The sequence below is a fragment of the Carettochelys insculpta genome, chromosome 15 (genome assembly GCF_033958435.1).
Source record: "Carettochelys insculpta isolate YL-2023 chromosome 15, ASM3395843v1, whole genome shotgun sequence".
Lineage (NCBI taxonomy): Eukaryota > Metazoa > Chordata > Testudines > Carettochelyidae > Carettochelys > Carettochelys insculpta.
In genome coordinates, this window is record NC_134151.1 from 25,343,707 (window position 1) to 25,358,427 (window position 14,721).

General features: G+C 42.2%; 1 protein-coding gene across 1 annotated transcript; it reads right to left on the reverse strand.

Moving 5' to 3' along the window:
* Positions 1 to 535: 535 nt before the first annotated feature.
* On the reverse strand, positions 536 to 13,454 carry C15H5orf15 (chromosome 15 C5orf15 homolog). The gene is made up of 3 exons (XM_075009753.1): positions 13,290 to 13,454; positions 2,623 to 3,185; positions 536 to 1,217 (listed from the first exon to the last, which is right to left on the reverse strand). The coding sequence occupies exons 1-3, from the start codon at positions 13,411 to 13,413 to the stop codon at positions 1,086 to 1,088; spliced, it is 819 nt and encodes a 272-aa protein (XP_074865854.1). The 5' UTR covers positions 13,414 to 13,454; the 3' UTR covers positions 536 to 1,085.
* Positions 13,455 to 14,721: the final 1,267 nt, after the last annotated feature.

Consider the following 14,721-nt stretch of genomic DNA (forward strand, 5'->3'; position numbering starts at 1 on the left):
CAAACCACATGACTGCACACCACAAGCATCTTAAAAATTGGGAAAACTTTTGTTGCAGTTGCCTGCAAGATATATTTGAATTTTATAAATAATTATACTATGAAGTTTATTTTTGGTTCACTTATCTTAAAAAGTGAATGATGTTTCTTTAACCATCATTAAAGTAAATCTTGGGCAATCAAGAAGCAGCAGTACTTTCACACACACCTGTGATATGCCAAAGAAATGGAAGGGAACTTGAAATCCTGTCATACTTGGTATATAATTATGTTAAAAAGCTTTACTGCATGAAATATCCAGAGAAGACTATCAGCATAAAGTGTGACACATTAATTACCTAACATGAGAAGAGACTGAATTACAAAAAAGGTATTAAGTATCGGAGGGGTAGCCGTGTTAGTCTGGATCTATAACAGCAACAAAGGGTCCTGTGGCACCTTACAGACTAACAGAAAAGTTTTGAGCATGAGCTTTCGTGAGCACAGACTCGCTTCATCAGATGCATCTGATGAAGCGAGTCTGTGCTCATGAAAGCTCATGCTCAAAACTTTTCTGTTAGTCTGTGAGGTGCCACTGGACCCTTCATTGCTGTTAAAAAAGGTATTGAGATGAAAGTTTTGCTGCACTGTGCCATTAATACATGGAAAAAATATTTTTAAACTATGTAAGACAGCAGGATTTATGAGACATACAACTTATTTGCAGAAAGAGACTATTAATTTGATTCAGTGACTGCAGATTCAATGTGTTAGATCTCAAACATTTCATCCCCACATTTTTGTATTGGCCATGTTGGCACTGCTCTAGACAAAAGGAAAGGATGCACAAAAGAAAATGAAACACAGGAAAAAATAAGTAAAATAAATTGTTTAAATCTATTTTCTGTACATATGATTTGAAACTCGACTGTTGACAAAGAGTTAAATGCTAATAATATATGCCCCTTGTCCTGCCTGAGTTTAATCTTAAACCCACCCAGGCAAGAGAGCTCTCTCATTTCAGTATAAACTCTTTTATGGCAGACACTGAAGATTATTATATAAAAAGTCAGGCAAAAAAAGGACTAATTCAGAGAACTGGTGCTTTTAAAAAATGTAATCATTGGTTATCTTCAGTGAAGGCATTGCTTCATTAACATTTTGATCTAAACGATGATATTCCACTGTTCTGGAGCAAAGACCATCACGCCACCTTCGGCTTTGGACCAACAAGAAGATCTGGAAGAAAACACAACCAGTTTTGATATGGATAAAATGGCAATGTGATACAAACGTTTCACTTTGTCACCTAACTTAACAGCTACATTTGTAGTCACAAGGCCCCATCCAGAACTGTCAGCATGACAGCTGCTAAAAGTTCATAGCACTAGCAATCTGTACTCTCCACATACTCTTCCCCCACCATTTACTCACCCACTGCTAATCAAGCACTTGCCCACACCAAAACTTCTCCCACAATTTATTTTACATAAGTGCAATTCAGTAATGGCCAAAACATCAGTTTTAATAGCATACAAGTTTTCAGCACAGCCACCATTAGGTAATACTGGCAAAAAACTTTGGCTGATCTACCCTCGACCTTCCATTGCTATTAATGCCAGTAGTTTCAGCACTATAGAGAATTTTCTGCTGCCACAATCCAGCACTGAAGGAGTATGCACTGGTAACTCAACCAAAGTCTGCTTACTCTCAGCAGCAAGGTGCAGTCATAGGAGTTGTGAAGACAGAAATCCCACAAACAGCACATCCCATTTTAGTCCTTAATCCAAATCCTATTTCCAAAAGTATCATAAGCACTTTTGACATTTTTACTCATATTCAGCAATGCAGTTATTTCTGACATAATATTGTGGTACAAAATTACTTATGTTCCTTTCAGACTCAATAAAACAGAGGGCCAAATAATAAAAGTTTACTAAAGAGATAAAGAAAGAGCATGACAGGAGAAACATCTAAATTTATTTATTAAGAAAATAGTGCACAGCTTATTTCTAAAATGTGTCATGTGATCTGTAAATTCAGAAATGAGACTACTCTGATTAAACTGGAGAAAGATATTTCAGTGATAGTCTGATTTCATCATCAGTGAGATATGTTAGAACTGCAAACAAAAGTAACCCAATCTTCTAATTATGAAATTGTGACAGGCTTTTACCATTGCCCTAGGCATATCTACAGTTCAAAAATGGTCTCAATTATAAGCATTAGCACTCTCTCAGGAAATCTCACTTTACACAAGATTCAATTTTTCCTCAATTTGAGGTTTATAAACCTGTGCATACACAAAATTAGTTCATCAATCACCTCCACATAATGTTTCCTTGATGTTTTCTAAAATCAATATATTCCATCATAGCATATTACTGAACTGATTGATTCCTGATGCTATCATTTAATTAATTTTTCCCAACTTAAAATGATTGCATTTTAAAATTAGCTTTCATCTTTGTACAGATATTAATGAACTGCCTATGAAGATCACAAGACAGAATATTATCTGTAAGTGTACTTAGACAATTAGTACAACCAAATAGTTTTTATGAAAAAGTTTTTCTATGTTTCAAAGTAAAATTACTTTGAAACATTAAAGTGGAATTCTGTCTTGCTTTTGGAGTATACCTACCTTTCTCTTATTGTGATATGTGATATATACAACTGCTACTAAGAAAGCAACAATAACCAGGTGGAAAAAAAAATGCGTGTCCTCTTCTTCCAATCCTGAGACAGGGTCCTTTATCTTGGCATCAATAGATTTCTCATGCTCATTATAATTGCCAAAGATATCAGTATCCACATCGTCCGGCAAATCAAGGAAGTCTGTATTATATCTGGAATTGGATGTCATCTCATAATGGCCATAGTCATCGTGCCCATCAGGCTCCATTGTTTCTTTTGCTGTTGGTGGCGAACTATTCAGCATTTCTTTGAAATCTGCTAGGAGACCCTCTTCCTCTATTTTAGTATCCTCAGAAGCATCCACCTCCATTTGTGAAATGGGGCTAACAAATGTGGAATGAGTTGCAACTGATGTGACTGGGTCATCCTTCTCAACAGATGGTCCAGGTGTGACAGGATCTATTTTAAGAATTAGGGATGTTTCTTTTTTTGCTATCAGGTTGGGCAGACTGGATGTCGACATCTGAGATGTACTTAACACTTCACTAGTATTAGAAGCTTCTGCAGTAACTGGGGGAAGAGAGAAAAGCCATTTATTCTATATTTTTTCTTCTTTAGATTGGAATACAAACAACATCACTCACTATGTCTCTTGACTTAATTTACAAGGAAGTCATACTACAATGGATTAGGCCCATTTTGGAGTACAACAATTTTATGGATTTTAAAGCTAGAATATACAATTCTGACTGTTCACAAGTAAGAAAAATGGAGCAGGAACCATACAGTATGCTACGCTAATATGGTAAATGGTTTAGTGACTTGAAGTGTCAATTTTGGTTACTATGCATCGTTTTACAATGGTAAAATATTTCATTACGACATTGACAATTCTTGCAATGTATAAATCGCAAGATTTAAATACACAACACACTAAAAAGGTTGGACTCCTGTAAGCAAAATTCATTGTATTTTCAAATACCATATTCACACCTCGTCAGAAGAACTTCCAATATATTTACTTGGATGGAGTTAATTAGGGAAATAACACAACAGGATGATTAAACTTTTCAAATCTGCCACAGAAGGTAACTGTTGGCAAATTAGAGGTATATGCTTTAAAAACTCATCTGGACTAGTATTTAGAAAAGAAGGTCAATATTAAATTATTTTAAAATATTCTCAAATATTTCCAAAGAACCAAAAAAAAGAAAAAGAAGAATTAACCTAAGAAACCACTTTTCACCTTTGAGTGAAAAAAGGTGTTTAGTTTCAGTAACTTATTTTAGAAGACCCACATGAATCAAAAGAAACCAGAAACCTTAGCTTGACACTTGAGCTGCAGATCAGACCGTTTCCTTTCTGCTTCACCCGCCGGTGCAAGTTTCTGCAATCAGCACTAACCTCCAATGTCTTTTTATTTTCAGTTTGTGGCATGATGTTGAAAGTGATATGCAAAGCAACAAAATGCCTTGTGTTCTTATGGTGTCAATGTTGGGTTTAAAAATACCCAAACTTACAAAAACAGAGTTTTTGACTTGACCTATCTGCCTAGAAGATAGCAGTAATCTTTGGAGAACCTCAAATACGACATCAAAGCTTGAGGATGAAATCTAAGTGCACTTGGCACCCTGTTCCCACTCACCTGGGAGACAAGAAACCTGCAGGCACCGAGATTTTATCCTACACCTGTAGTGCTATTTTTTTTTTTTGTCACGTGAGACTGCAGAAGGCCTCTGCAAAAGATGACAGTATGTCTAAAAGCCAAAACAAGAAAAATATACTAACTATGGACAGTTTATACCAAAAGGACACATTATGGTCTTGTTAGTCCTTAAATGTGCACACAGCACTGGCCTAGGTTTACCGATTAATTTCAATGCAATGCAAGTAATAAATTCCCTATTTGTCTAGGTAAGCATTCTATATTTCCACATTCCCCACTCATCTTACTTGTATAGATGAGGTCAAACCACCTAGATGCCAATAAAGTTTGAGATCTTATTATGTTTTAATCACAGGGATCAAATCAGGGTGAAAGTACATCATTAAAAAACCCATTGCCACACAATTATTATATTTCATCACTTCTAGTTTTAAAACTGCTTTGAAAAAATATTTGAATATATTTTTATAAACATAGTTAAAAGATGTCTGATCTGTTTGTCAGATTAAAACAAGCATGTAACAAAGCTGCTATTACTATAGTTTCATTTATTTTACAAATGACCCACATTACTTGGCTGCAGTGACAAAAAGTACTTTAACTCAATTCTTATATGAAGGTTCAAAAGATGAATCCTCATCCAAGGCCACCACAACTGCACATGTATTCTGCCACAGAGGTCCAAGCAAGGACACCCACTCTCACGCTACCAGTTTCCTAGGGCGGAGATCCACATCTCACTCCCTTGTCACTAGGGCCTGGTCTATACTAGGAGAGTAAGTTGAATTTAAGGGTGTAATTTGATTTTATATAACTATGTATTTACACCCAGCACTCAACAGGTCAATTTTAAGGGGCTCTAATATCGACTTTTAGAATGTTAACTTCCCCCCAAAGTAATTTGAGAGGTCGAATTTAAAAAATCAGACTACACAGGTGGAGACTGCAGAATTAAGATTGATTTGATTAGCTTTTAACTATCCCACAATGCCCTTTGAGGTGTCCCTTCCAGTCATCACTCCACCCCCACTGCTCTCCAGGTGTGCAGGAAGTAGGAAACCGGACCCCCGGCATTTTGAATGAATTTCTTTATGATCAGTGTGTCGATCACATCTAGCCCTGTTAGGGAGTCCAAGCATGGAACCATCAGGAGAGCCACGGCTTCAGTTCAGCTGGTAGGGCTAACCCCACACCCTACCACACTATGTGGCAGCTTGCCTGTGATGGCACATGAGACAGTGGCACATGAGACAATGGAACGTGAGACAGTGGGGCAGCATGTCCTGCATGGGGTGAAAGCTTCTTCCCTGCACAAGATATAGCTGGAGAGGCCGAGATACTTCTTTTCTGCGTTTCACATTTGTACATGGCAGCCTCCCTCCCTCTCAGGTACCTTCCTTCAAAATTCCACACTTAGGAGTTTCCTTTACAGTCACAAACTCAGAGCTCTGCCTCTAAAAAGCACACTCATAACATGCTTAGACCACCTTTTATATGGTTCAAAGAACTTTGATCTGGAGTTTGCAGAAGCAGGTAATTAATATACAGAAGTCTCACTTCCTAGGGTGTACCTTTAAGAGGTTGTTTTTGGAGGAGAGAATTTGCATTCCACTTGCACCCAGATACTTCCTAGGAAATCCACATCACATACAGTGCAACAAAAAGCCCTGGGAAGTTCTTAACTTCCAGGGATTGCGGTTACCTTTTCTTCCCACTAATGAACTCCATGCAATATTACAGAACATAAGTTTGATTTTTTTTAATTCTAAAACTGAGTAAGGTTTTATCTAATTCAATAAAAATAATTCAGGATATCTCAAGAAATGGTCAGAATGTCACACCATCGTGTTCTATCAAAAAATGTTAAGTTGCTCCACAGAGAAATGGTGTATCTGAAACTTCAGCAAAAAATGATGAAAGACTACACTTATAGAAGATATGAATTAATAAATACTTTACAGCCAAAGAGTCATAATTCACCTAAAAAAATACGACTTTCATAGGACCTCCATTGCCCACTTTAATGTTTTCCAGTGAAAATGAAAATTTCTCCGAGAATTTACTTTCTTACCTCGTGTCCCACAATCACAAAAGTAGGGTTTTCCACTCTCCAATTACAGGGCTTCTACAACTTCACCTTGGAAGCCTATTTCAGAGTTGACTATTGTTGTTAGCTTTCCTAACAGCTAACCTAAATCTCTTACTGCAGATTAACCACTTACTTCTTCTCCAACTCCTCACTGCTTGTCAAACTTCAGTGGACATGGAGAACACATTCTCTTTACAAGCACTTAACATATTTAAAGACTAATCCAGTCCCCTCTCAGTATTCTTTGCCCAAGATGAAATGTGTCCAGGTTTACTGTAACCTTTCCTTATAATTAAGGTTCTCTCACACTTATTTTTTGTTGCCTTCATCTAAATCTTTCCTAAAGTGTGGTGCCCAGAACAGATCATGGCACTCCTCTTCTTTACCATTATCCAAACCCTTTTAATGAAAAATTCAATTTGTAATTTAAAATAAACAAAAACTTGGTGTAAAGTGTTATTTAAAATTAAAAGCAAGCAAAAATAGTTTTTTCTTGGCCCCTTTAAGATGCCTGCTGTAGCCCCAGTTGGCCAGCTACCTGAGCCCCATGCCAGCCGCCAGAACTGACCACAACCGCCACCCACCCGCCAGCTGCCTGCTTAAGCCCTGCACTGCTGGGGCCAGCTGCCCACCTGCCAGCCTGAGCCACCCGAGCCCTGTGCTGCTGGGGCGAGCTGCCAGCCCAAGCTGCCTGAACCCTGTAATGCCAGGACCAGCTGCCCAAGCACCAAGAGTCCCACAAGCTGGCCAGCCACCCGAGCCCCTCCCATCCCACAGCCCCCCAGTTCTTCCTGCATCCCCTCACCCAAGCCAGGCACCCCCAGACCGCCATCTAACCCCATTCTCCTCCTCCCCTCAACAACCCACACTCATTCATCTTTGCAGAAGGCAACTATCTCCACAAAGGTCTTTCTCAGCTGCCTGCTCTTTACAGTGGTTGCGCCAAGTCACCCATGTAAAATGGCAGGGGCTTCAGGTGCAGTGAATGATGGGGGCCTGGGTCGCCTCACACCCCCCTATAATTTCTTCATGCCCCCTCACGCAGTTTGGGAAACCATGTTCTAGACGGTTCAGAAGAATCAGTGAGTATTGCATCCTGTTTGCCTACCATAAGTTTAAACCATAAGTGCAGTTAGTCAAGTAACTTGTATTACTGTTATAACATTGTTAAGTAAAATCTTGGATAAAAAATCTTTGACTGTAACCAGATACTGACAGTGTTAAACATCTTCAGTTTGTATCTAAGTGCTGTTTTAATACCATTGTGCTGCTAAAATAAACAAACCGTAAGTGTTGCTAAAAGTACTGTCTGCGTGATCACTGGAAATCTCAAAAACTCACCACTAACTTGAGACACACACTGGCTCTTCATGTTAGCTGAGGAGAGGTGCAAACCTTGATCTTTAGGTTAGATTGGCGAGCCTTCACAAATCCATACTTTATCACCACCCTGAATCAAGAGCTCACACAGGTCCCTGCAGGGCTGGAGTAGCACACTGCCCACAGTGGGCTGCTCCAGCCCCCATCAGTTAGGCATAACCAGTAAGCCTCTTTCATTTAGGGCAGGAGTCTGCAACCAGAATAGCTAAAGAGCCATTTTTTCAAACTGAGTTACAAAAAAAAAAAAACCCTTCAAGAGCCACAATGCATGTGAATGCAAAACAGTTCTTAGTAAATAAACAGTACTTTTTGTCACCCCTATTTTAAGAACAGCATACACATCATGATTTGTACACGTTAGAAAGTTTAGTTACCCCCATCTCCAGGCTTTACCTGTCTCAGCCCCCAAATCCAGACCCTATCCCCTGACTTCACCCCCCAGTGTTGTGAACCAGTCCCCTCCCCCCAGGCTTAACTCCTCTGAGCCCCAACCTCCACCCCCGATATCCCAGGGTTAACTCACCTCAGTGTGCACAGCTTCTCCGCAGGCTCCATGCTGCTCCTAGCCACGTTCTCAGAGTGGCTCTGGAAGGGGCAGGCTTGGCTGGCCTTCCCTCCAGCTACCCTGCCAGCTCAGACTTCCGCCCATGTGGGTGTCACTCTGTGCCACTGGCTTTCATTTCTGGGGCTCCCTGCCCTGCCACAGCTGACAGCTCAGGGCTCCATAGGCTGTCACCACTTAAAACAGGCGTGTCCAACCTGCGGCCCACAGGCCGCATGCGGCCCTGGACAGCTAGTAATGAGGCCCCACAAGATCGTAAACTTTTAACATTATTATGGGATTTATATACATTAACTATATTATATATTTTATATGCGGCCCAAGACAATTCCTCTTCACTCAATGCGGCCCAGGCAAGCCAAAAGGTTGGACACCCATGACAAACAAAAACCTACATTCAGTTGGTTTAACAGCAGGCAACTGAACTTGGTTTTTTTGTTTAAGTGGTGGCAGCCTCCAGAGGAGTCAGCAGTGGCAGCATTTGGAGCCATAAGAGGCTCATTAAAGAGCCGTATGCAGCTCCAGAGCCACAGGTTGCCAACCCCTGATTTAGTGTGAGACTTACTGTTTAGCTTATTAACATCCCTAACCATAGCACCATTCAACAATTCCCACATATCCCCTTAAGTTTAAATTTAGTCTGTTGCTATTATCCTAAAGAACACCACAGTGGACCAAGAAATCCTATAACAAAGTTAGCTTGCATAAAACTAATTTTTCAAAGAAGTGCAATGATATTAAATTGTTCTTAAGAACCGAAATGTGACTCAAAACAACTTTAAGACAAGTGTTTCCCCCAAACAGACAAAGGTGGATTTCCAGTGGCACAACTGACAGTAAACCAAACTGGAACCACACAAATAAAAACTTTGCACCATTCCTGAACATGTCATTAAAGTGAGAATTGGAAGTACATAGAAACTGATATTACAGAACAGTCCATCCATGAGAACAAAGACAAATGACATGATCTATGTAAGACTGGGACAATTTTGCAAAGCATAGAGTTAAAGCAGGATAAGTATGAGAAACAATACAGGAGTCCTGGATCATACAGAGAAAGCACCCGATTACAGAAATCCCCCTTTCCCTCTAATGACAAAAATTTCCTAAGGGCTAACAGGCCAAAATAACAAAACTTCTTAATACTCTGTAGGATTAGACCATAAAACTGCTCATGTTTAGGGCACTTTACCTCTAGCAGCAAATATCCAACAACTGCTTCAAAAGTAAAAATCTGATTATTTTTGATGTGCCAAATGCTTTTTTCACTGCTTTATCACACATGGGAATGTATGTTCTAAAACACTACCATTATGTATGTTTATTTAATAATTCATTAATAACTCCCAACCAGTCATTTGGCGTCTAAAATATCTGTGAATGAATCACTGACAATCAGCCATTTTTTGTCAGATTACTTACCAATAAAACATTATTCAGATGCTACATTAATCAAGTTACACATAGACCAATGGACATTTATGGCTAAAGCTGAACAAACTACTCCTTGTTTATCTGGCAAACTTTTCCAACATGAAATAGGGTGTAGCCAACTGTAAAAACAAAACCCTCAACTAACCCAATTTGAACTAGACGTCATGGAGCCTTCTAACTCCTAAAATAAAGGAAAGTCACAAACAATCTAGTCTGCACTACAGAGACACCATTTACCAAATATAATTACATTTTAACTAACACCTTTGATAACAGTGATGGAATTTTATATAATTTTAGAATTTTGTTTTTATTTTGTTTTGTTTTTACTGCAGGGGAAAATATATTTGGGTGGTGATGCCAAGATAAACATTCCCCATGTCTAAAGCTAAGTTCTGCCATGAAATCCATCAATGCTCTCTTTCTGCTAGCTGACACCATAGCCGATGGCATTAACTACAAAATACTTTCATTATAGACATTCCCATCTTCCGTGAATGATTTTTTGAGACAATTATTACATGTGACGGTTTCAAGAGAGAGTAAACAAGCCACAAGAAAATCTTGTAAATTGTAATAGTCCCCGTACACAAACATAGCCAATAAACAATTTCTCCCACAATATTCCTTCAGAACAGATAATGCATTCAACCAAGACTTATACGTTATGTTTGGTTTACAATAAAATCAAATGGTGACAGAGTCATTCACAGAGGTCACACACTTGGACGAAATCTGAGGTCAGTATAGACACTGAAAGGTCTTTAATTTCTTGTGAACAGAACACTTGGGGATGCTTTCCTGTGGGATAATCCCCAGCTCTTATTCTTTCCTTAGGAGAGAGCTTGGGAAAAAAGAGCTGTAACCTGACAGTTACAGTCTAAGGCATGGTTTCCCAAACTGGGAGGACATGAAGAAATCCTGGTGGGTAGTGGTGTGAGATGACCCAGCCCCCCACACCAAGGAAGAGCCAGCCTTTACTTCCAGCTCTCAGCCCCTGCCATTTTATGCAGGAAACCCCCATGCAGCCAACTAAGACCCACTTGGAGATACTGCTTCCTGCAAAGGTGAATGAGTGTGGTTTGGGGCGGAAGGAGGACAACGATGCGGGGGTTAGATGCGGGGCTGACAGTGACTGGCTTGGGGGATGGGGATGGGATAAGAGCAGGAGGCTGATGTTGCCTGGCTTTGGAGGCAGGGAGAAGCTCAGATAAGGAGCTCATAGGGCTTGGGCGGCTGGACCTAGTACTGCAGGGCTCGGGTGGGCGGCTGATCCTGGCAGCGCGGGGCTCGGGCTAACAGACAGGCGGCTGGCTCTGGAAGTGGGGGGCTCAGGCGGGCAGCTGGACCTGGAAGCATGAGGCTTGGGTGGGCAGCCCAGCAGAGTGAGACTCAGGGTGGCCAGCTGGGCCCAGCAGCATGGGGATCAGGCAGCTGGTGACTCTGGCAGTCCCGGGCTCAGGCAGGCAGGAGGCTAGCCCCAGTGGCTGGCGGGCAGCTGGCCCCCACAGCATGGGGCTCGGGCAGGCAGCTGGGGCTGAATCAGGCACCCACAAGGGGCCAAGAAGAACTATTTGTGCTTATTTCTAATTTTAAATAACAGCACTATATCAAGTTTTTGTATTTATTTTAAATTACCAATTGAAGTTTTTTTTTTAAAAGGAGGGTTGGATGATGGTAAAGAAGAGGTGGGGGGGGACATGAGGGTTTCTCAAAAATCAAAAGGGAAATGTGATGCTGAAAAGTTTGGGAACCACTGGTCTAAGGCATAGGTCACAGACCTGTCTCAGGACACAGGAATCAGATCATTTGGACCGTTCTTCTCTTTATGACAGATGCCGCAATACTACGTAATATCTCTGGGTATCACTAACTTCAGAAGGACAGCACTTGACACAGTTGCACCAGGAACTAAAAACAGTGTGTCAGAGAGCAGAAAGGGTGTTAAGTGATACATTTTATGCACATTAAAAACTCCAGAGTGATATCATCCCTTCAGAAGCCAAGAGGAAAATATTTTGATATAAATGGCTGGGTTTAAACTGACTCAGTGTCTTCTTTCTGAGCCACCAAACGGGCAGGACTTCTATCCAGCGGAGGCCCTGATCCTTTCAGAAAGCTACATACAGTTTTGGCCTGCCATGGCCTCATACGACTGAGCAGTGACTTCTGGTAAGCTTTGAGAATGTGTATAGGAACTTCTATTGTTTTTATATGTTTTCGCCTCAATTATAATTATTTTACCTTCAAAATAAATACATTTGCTTACAAAGATCAAGGCTCCTTGTAACTACTAGCAATATCCTGTTCATCACTCTTAGAAGACAAAGCATTGCTATTGGCCTTTAAGACGACTAACTTGCTGAAGTACACTGTATAAGGCAAGGAGGTGCTCTGCAGCCTTAAAATCCCAGGCAAGAAGGAGACAGACAGGTCACCAACCAAAACAGGTGATGGCTGGGAGCCAGAAATCCTTGAGGGACTACATAAGAGGGAATACATGTGAAATTACCCTGAAAATGACACACTCCTGAATCTCAGTGCTATTTTTGTGATGTTCACAAAGATCATTTCCTATTTTTATGAACCTCTCTCCCTTGTTTCTTTCACACAAACTTTCCACACAGGACAATGCTGTCAAATTAAGCAATCTGTCAACGTTGCATATTCACTGGAACGTGCATTAAAAGCAACACAGGCAAGTTAAAGGTAGATGGTACTGAACAGAAACAACATAAGAAACATCTCATCTACCAGGATGTCTGACACATCAGCACAATAAAGTCTGTGCCAATTAGTTTAAAGGCACATTTTCTCATTAGATAATATACCAAACATACTGCGGAAAATGTTAAACCTGCCCCTAAAGATAACTGTGTGAGATTCCCATCATTAACACCTCTCTAGAAAGAAAACAGCAACAGGAATCCTAATTTCATCAGTGGACAACAGCAGGTAGCATTCGCACAGCTTCCTCGGCTAGTCACCAGTCACGATGATACATACTAAAAAAGGTACCTCCTGCAGATTTCCAAAATTCGGACCTCAAAAAGTTCTACATTAAAGGCCTGAGAGCAGGAAAGGCAGAACCGCAGGAGTGGCCTAGCAGGGGATGCAAGGGAGAAACCTCTGAAGAAAAGACACTTGAGAAAAATAAATGGAGACCTGTCTCCCCCCTTGAACGTCTTCCACTGTCTTGGCTGTAACCGTTTGGGGATCTTAGGTAGGTCCAACGCACCATCCCGCACACTCCCTCTGATGAGCGGAATATTTTCAGCGAGACACACACCTCCGCCCCCACTTACGCCCCACATCCCACCCCCCACCGACAGGTGCCCCAGCTCCAAGCCGAGTCCTTCCCTCTTTTCTACGCAGGTGGCGTCCCGAGGGCCCGTTTACCCTCCGCAGCCCTCCCAGGCCCTTTCTTCAGACCCTCACGCCTCCGACCCCAGCCCCCCGCCCAGGCTTTGCCCATTCACACCATCACGCCGCCCTCCCCGGCTGTCCCTTCCGCGACCGGTGCCACCGCGCCGCGCTCACCATTGTGCTCCTGGCTGCAGGCCGGCAAGGCCAGGCCAACAAGCAGCAGCAGGCGGAAAAGGACCCAGCCCGGCAGAGACGCTTCGTTCCAGGCTGCCCGGACCCTCTCCCTAGCAGCTGCCATCTTGGCGGAGCCGGAGGTTGCGAGGAGCGGAACGCGGATGTAGCTAAGCCCCGCCTTTCGTTGCTAGGTCGGGAGGTTCCGCGAAGATGACGTCACCCTCTCTTCCACACATGCGGGGCTGGGGGGGAAGCGCATGCGCACTCCGCCCCAGGCCTACTGCGCATGCGACAAACGCTCCTCCGCATGCGCTTGTTTGAGGAGGTAAGACTACGGCGGCGCCTGGGGCGAGCCTGAGCGTGTTCGTGGCGGTTGGGCGCGTTGCTGGCTCGGATCCGTCCCCCCAAAATGGGACTGGGCCGCGTCACGAACCCCTCCCGCCCTGATAGAGTTGGTAAAAAAGACAAACAGGACAAATGCTTAACTTCGCCTCCCCCCCCCAAAAAAAAAGGGGGGGCAGCTCAGGCTCGCCGGCACCATGTACCCCCAGAGCTGGGCACGGTCACCTGCGGCCCCACACTCCATGGCTGCGGAGGCCAAGTTCAGTGCTACAGCAATGTGTCACCCTTCCCCTGCCAATGAAGATTGAGCTGCATAGAGAAGATGCCTGAGCAGAATTGTTCCTGAGTTCAAAGTTAAGCATGCAGCCCTGCTTAAAGACTGCTGCCTAATTAGGCCCTAATTTTGTGTAACTCCTTTCACAACCTGCATCTCACCCTTAGGAACGATTAAGTGATAGATTTGCAGTTAACAAACATAACACATAGCTGAGGTACTGCATGCACAGGGCAAAACAGATGTTTTCGTCTAAGATCTAAAACCACTGCAAGAAGTGGAGGAAAGTTGTTGCAACTGACAAATGAAGCAGTGCAAAAGGTTCCTACACACTTTTGGGAGACTGGAGGGATAAACAGAAGCTTAAAGGAATCATGTAGAGAGTAAAGAGACACAGGTTAGGTTGAGATAAACAGGAGCAAGCTCATTAAGCTTGATAAACCAAGGAATTTACACGACACCAGTGTTTGCCAGACTTAAAACATTCACATACCCCTTTCAGGATTTCAGCTCTATTGGTGTACCCCCTTTCCTAGAGTCATCCTAGTGCTTATCTCCAGATCTTTAGTAATTTATTTTTTGCCATGCACCCCTTGAAATCCGTTCACATACCACACCTTGCGAAACACTGGTCTAAAGGACTGACGCATTGAAAGCAAAATTGCTACCTTTCCCTTACGCTAAGCAAGTAGAACTCAGCCTTCCAGTCTTCACTAACAATTGCATGTAAACAATATTAGTCAGCTTCAGAAATGCAAATATACAGCAGCCTAGGATTCTGATTTGGCCCATACCTTTTTTTATAAAGTTTCTAGC

Coding starts and splice junctions, on each gene's coding strand:
- C15H5orf15 (XM_075009753.1), bottom strand. CDS start 13,413: ATGGCAGCTGCTAGGGAGAGGGTCCGGGCAGCCTGGAACGAAGCGTCT. Junction 3,186..13,289: donor CTGCAGCCAGGAGCACAATG/GTGAGCGCGGCG, acceptor CTCTTCCCCCAG/TTACTGCAGAAGCTTCTAAT. Junction 1,218..2,622: donor CATATCACAATAAGAGAAAG/GTAGGTATACTC, acceptor GTTTTCTTCCAG/ATCTTCTTGTTGGTCCAAAG.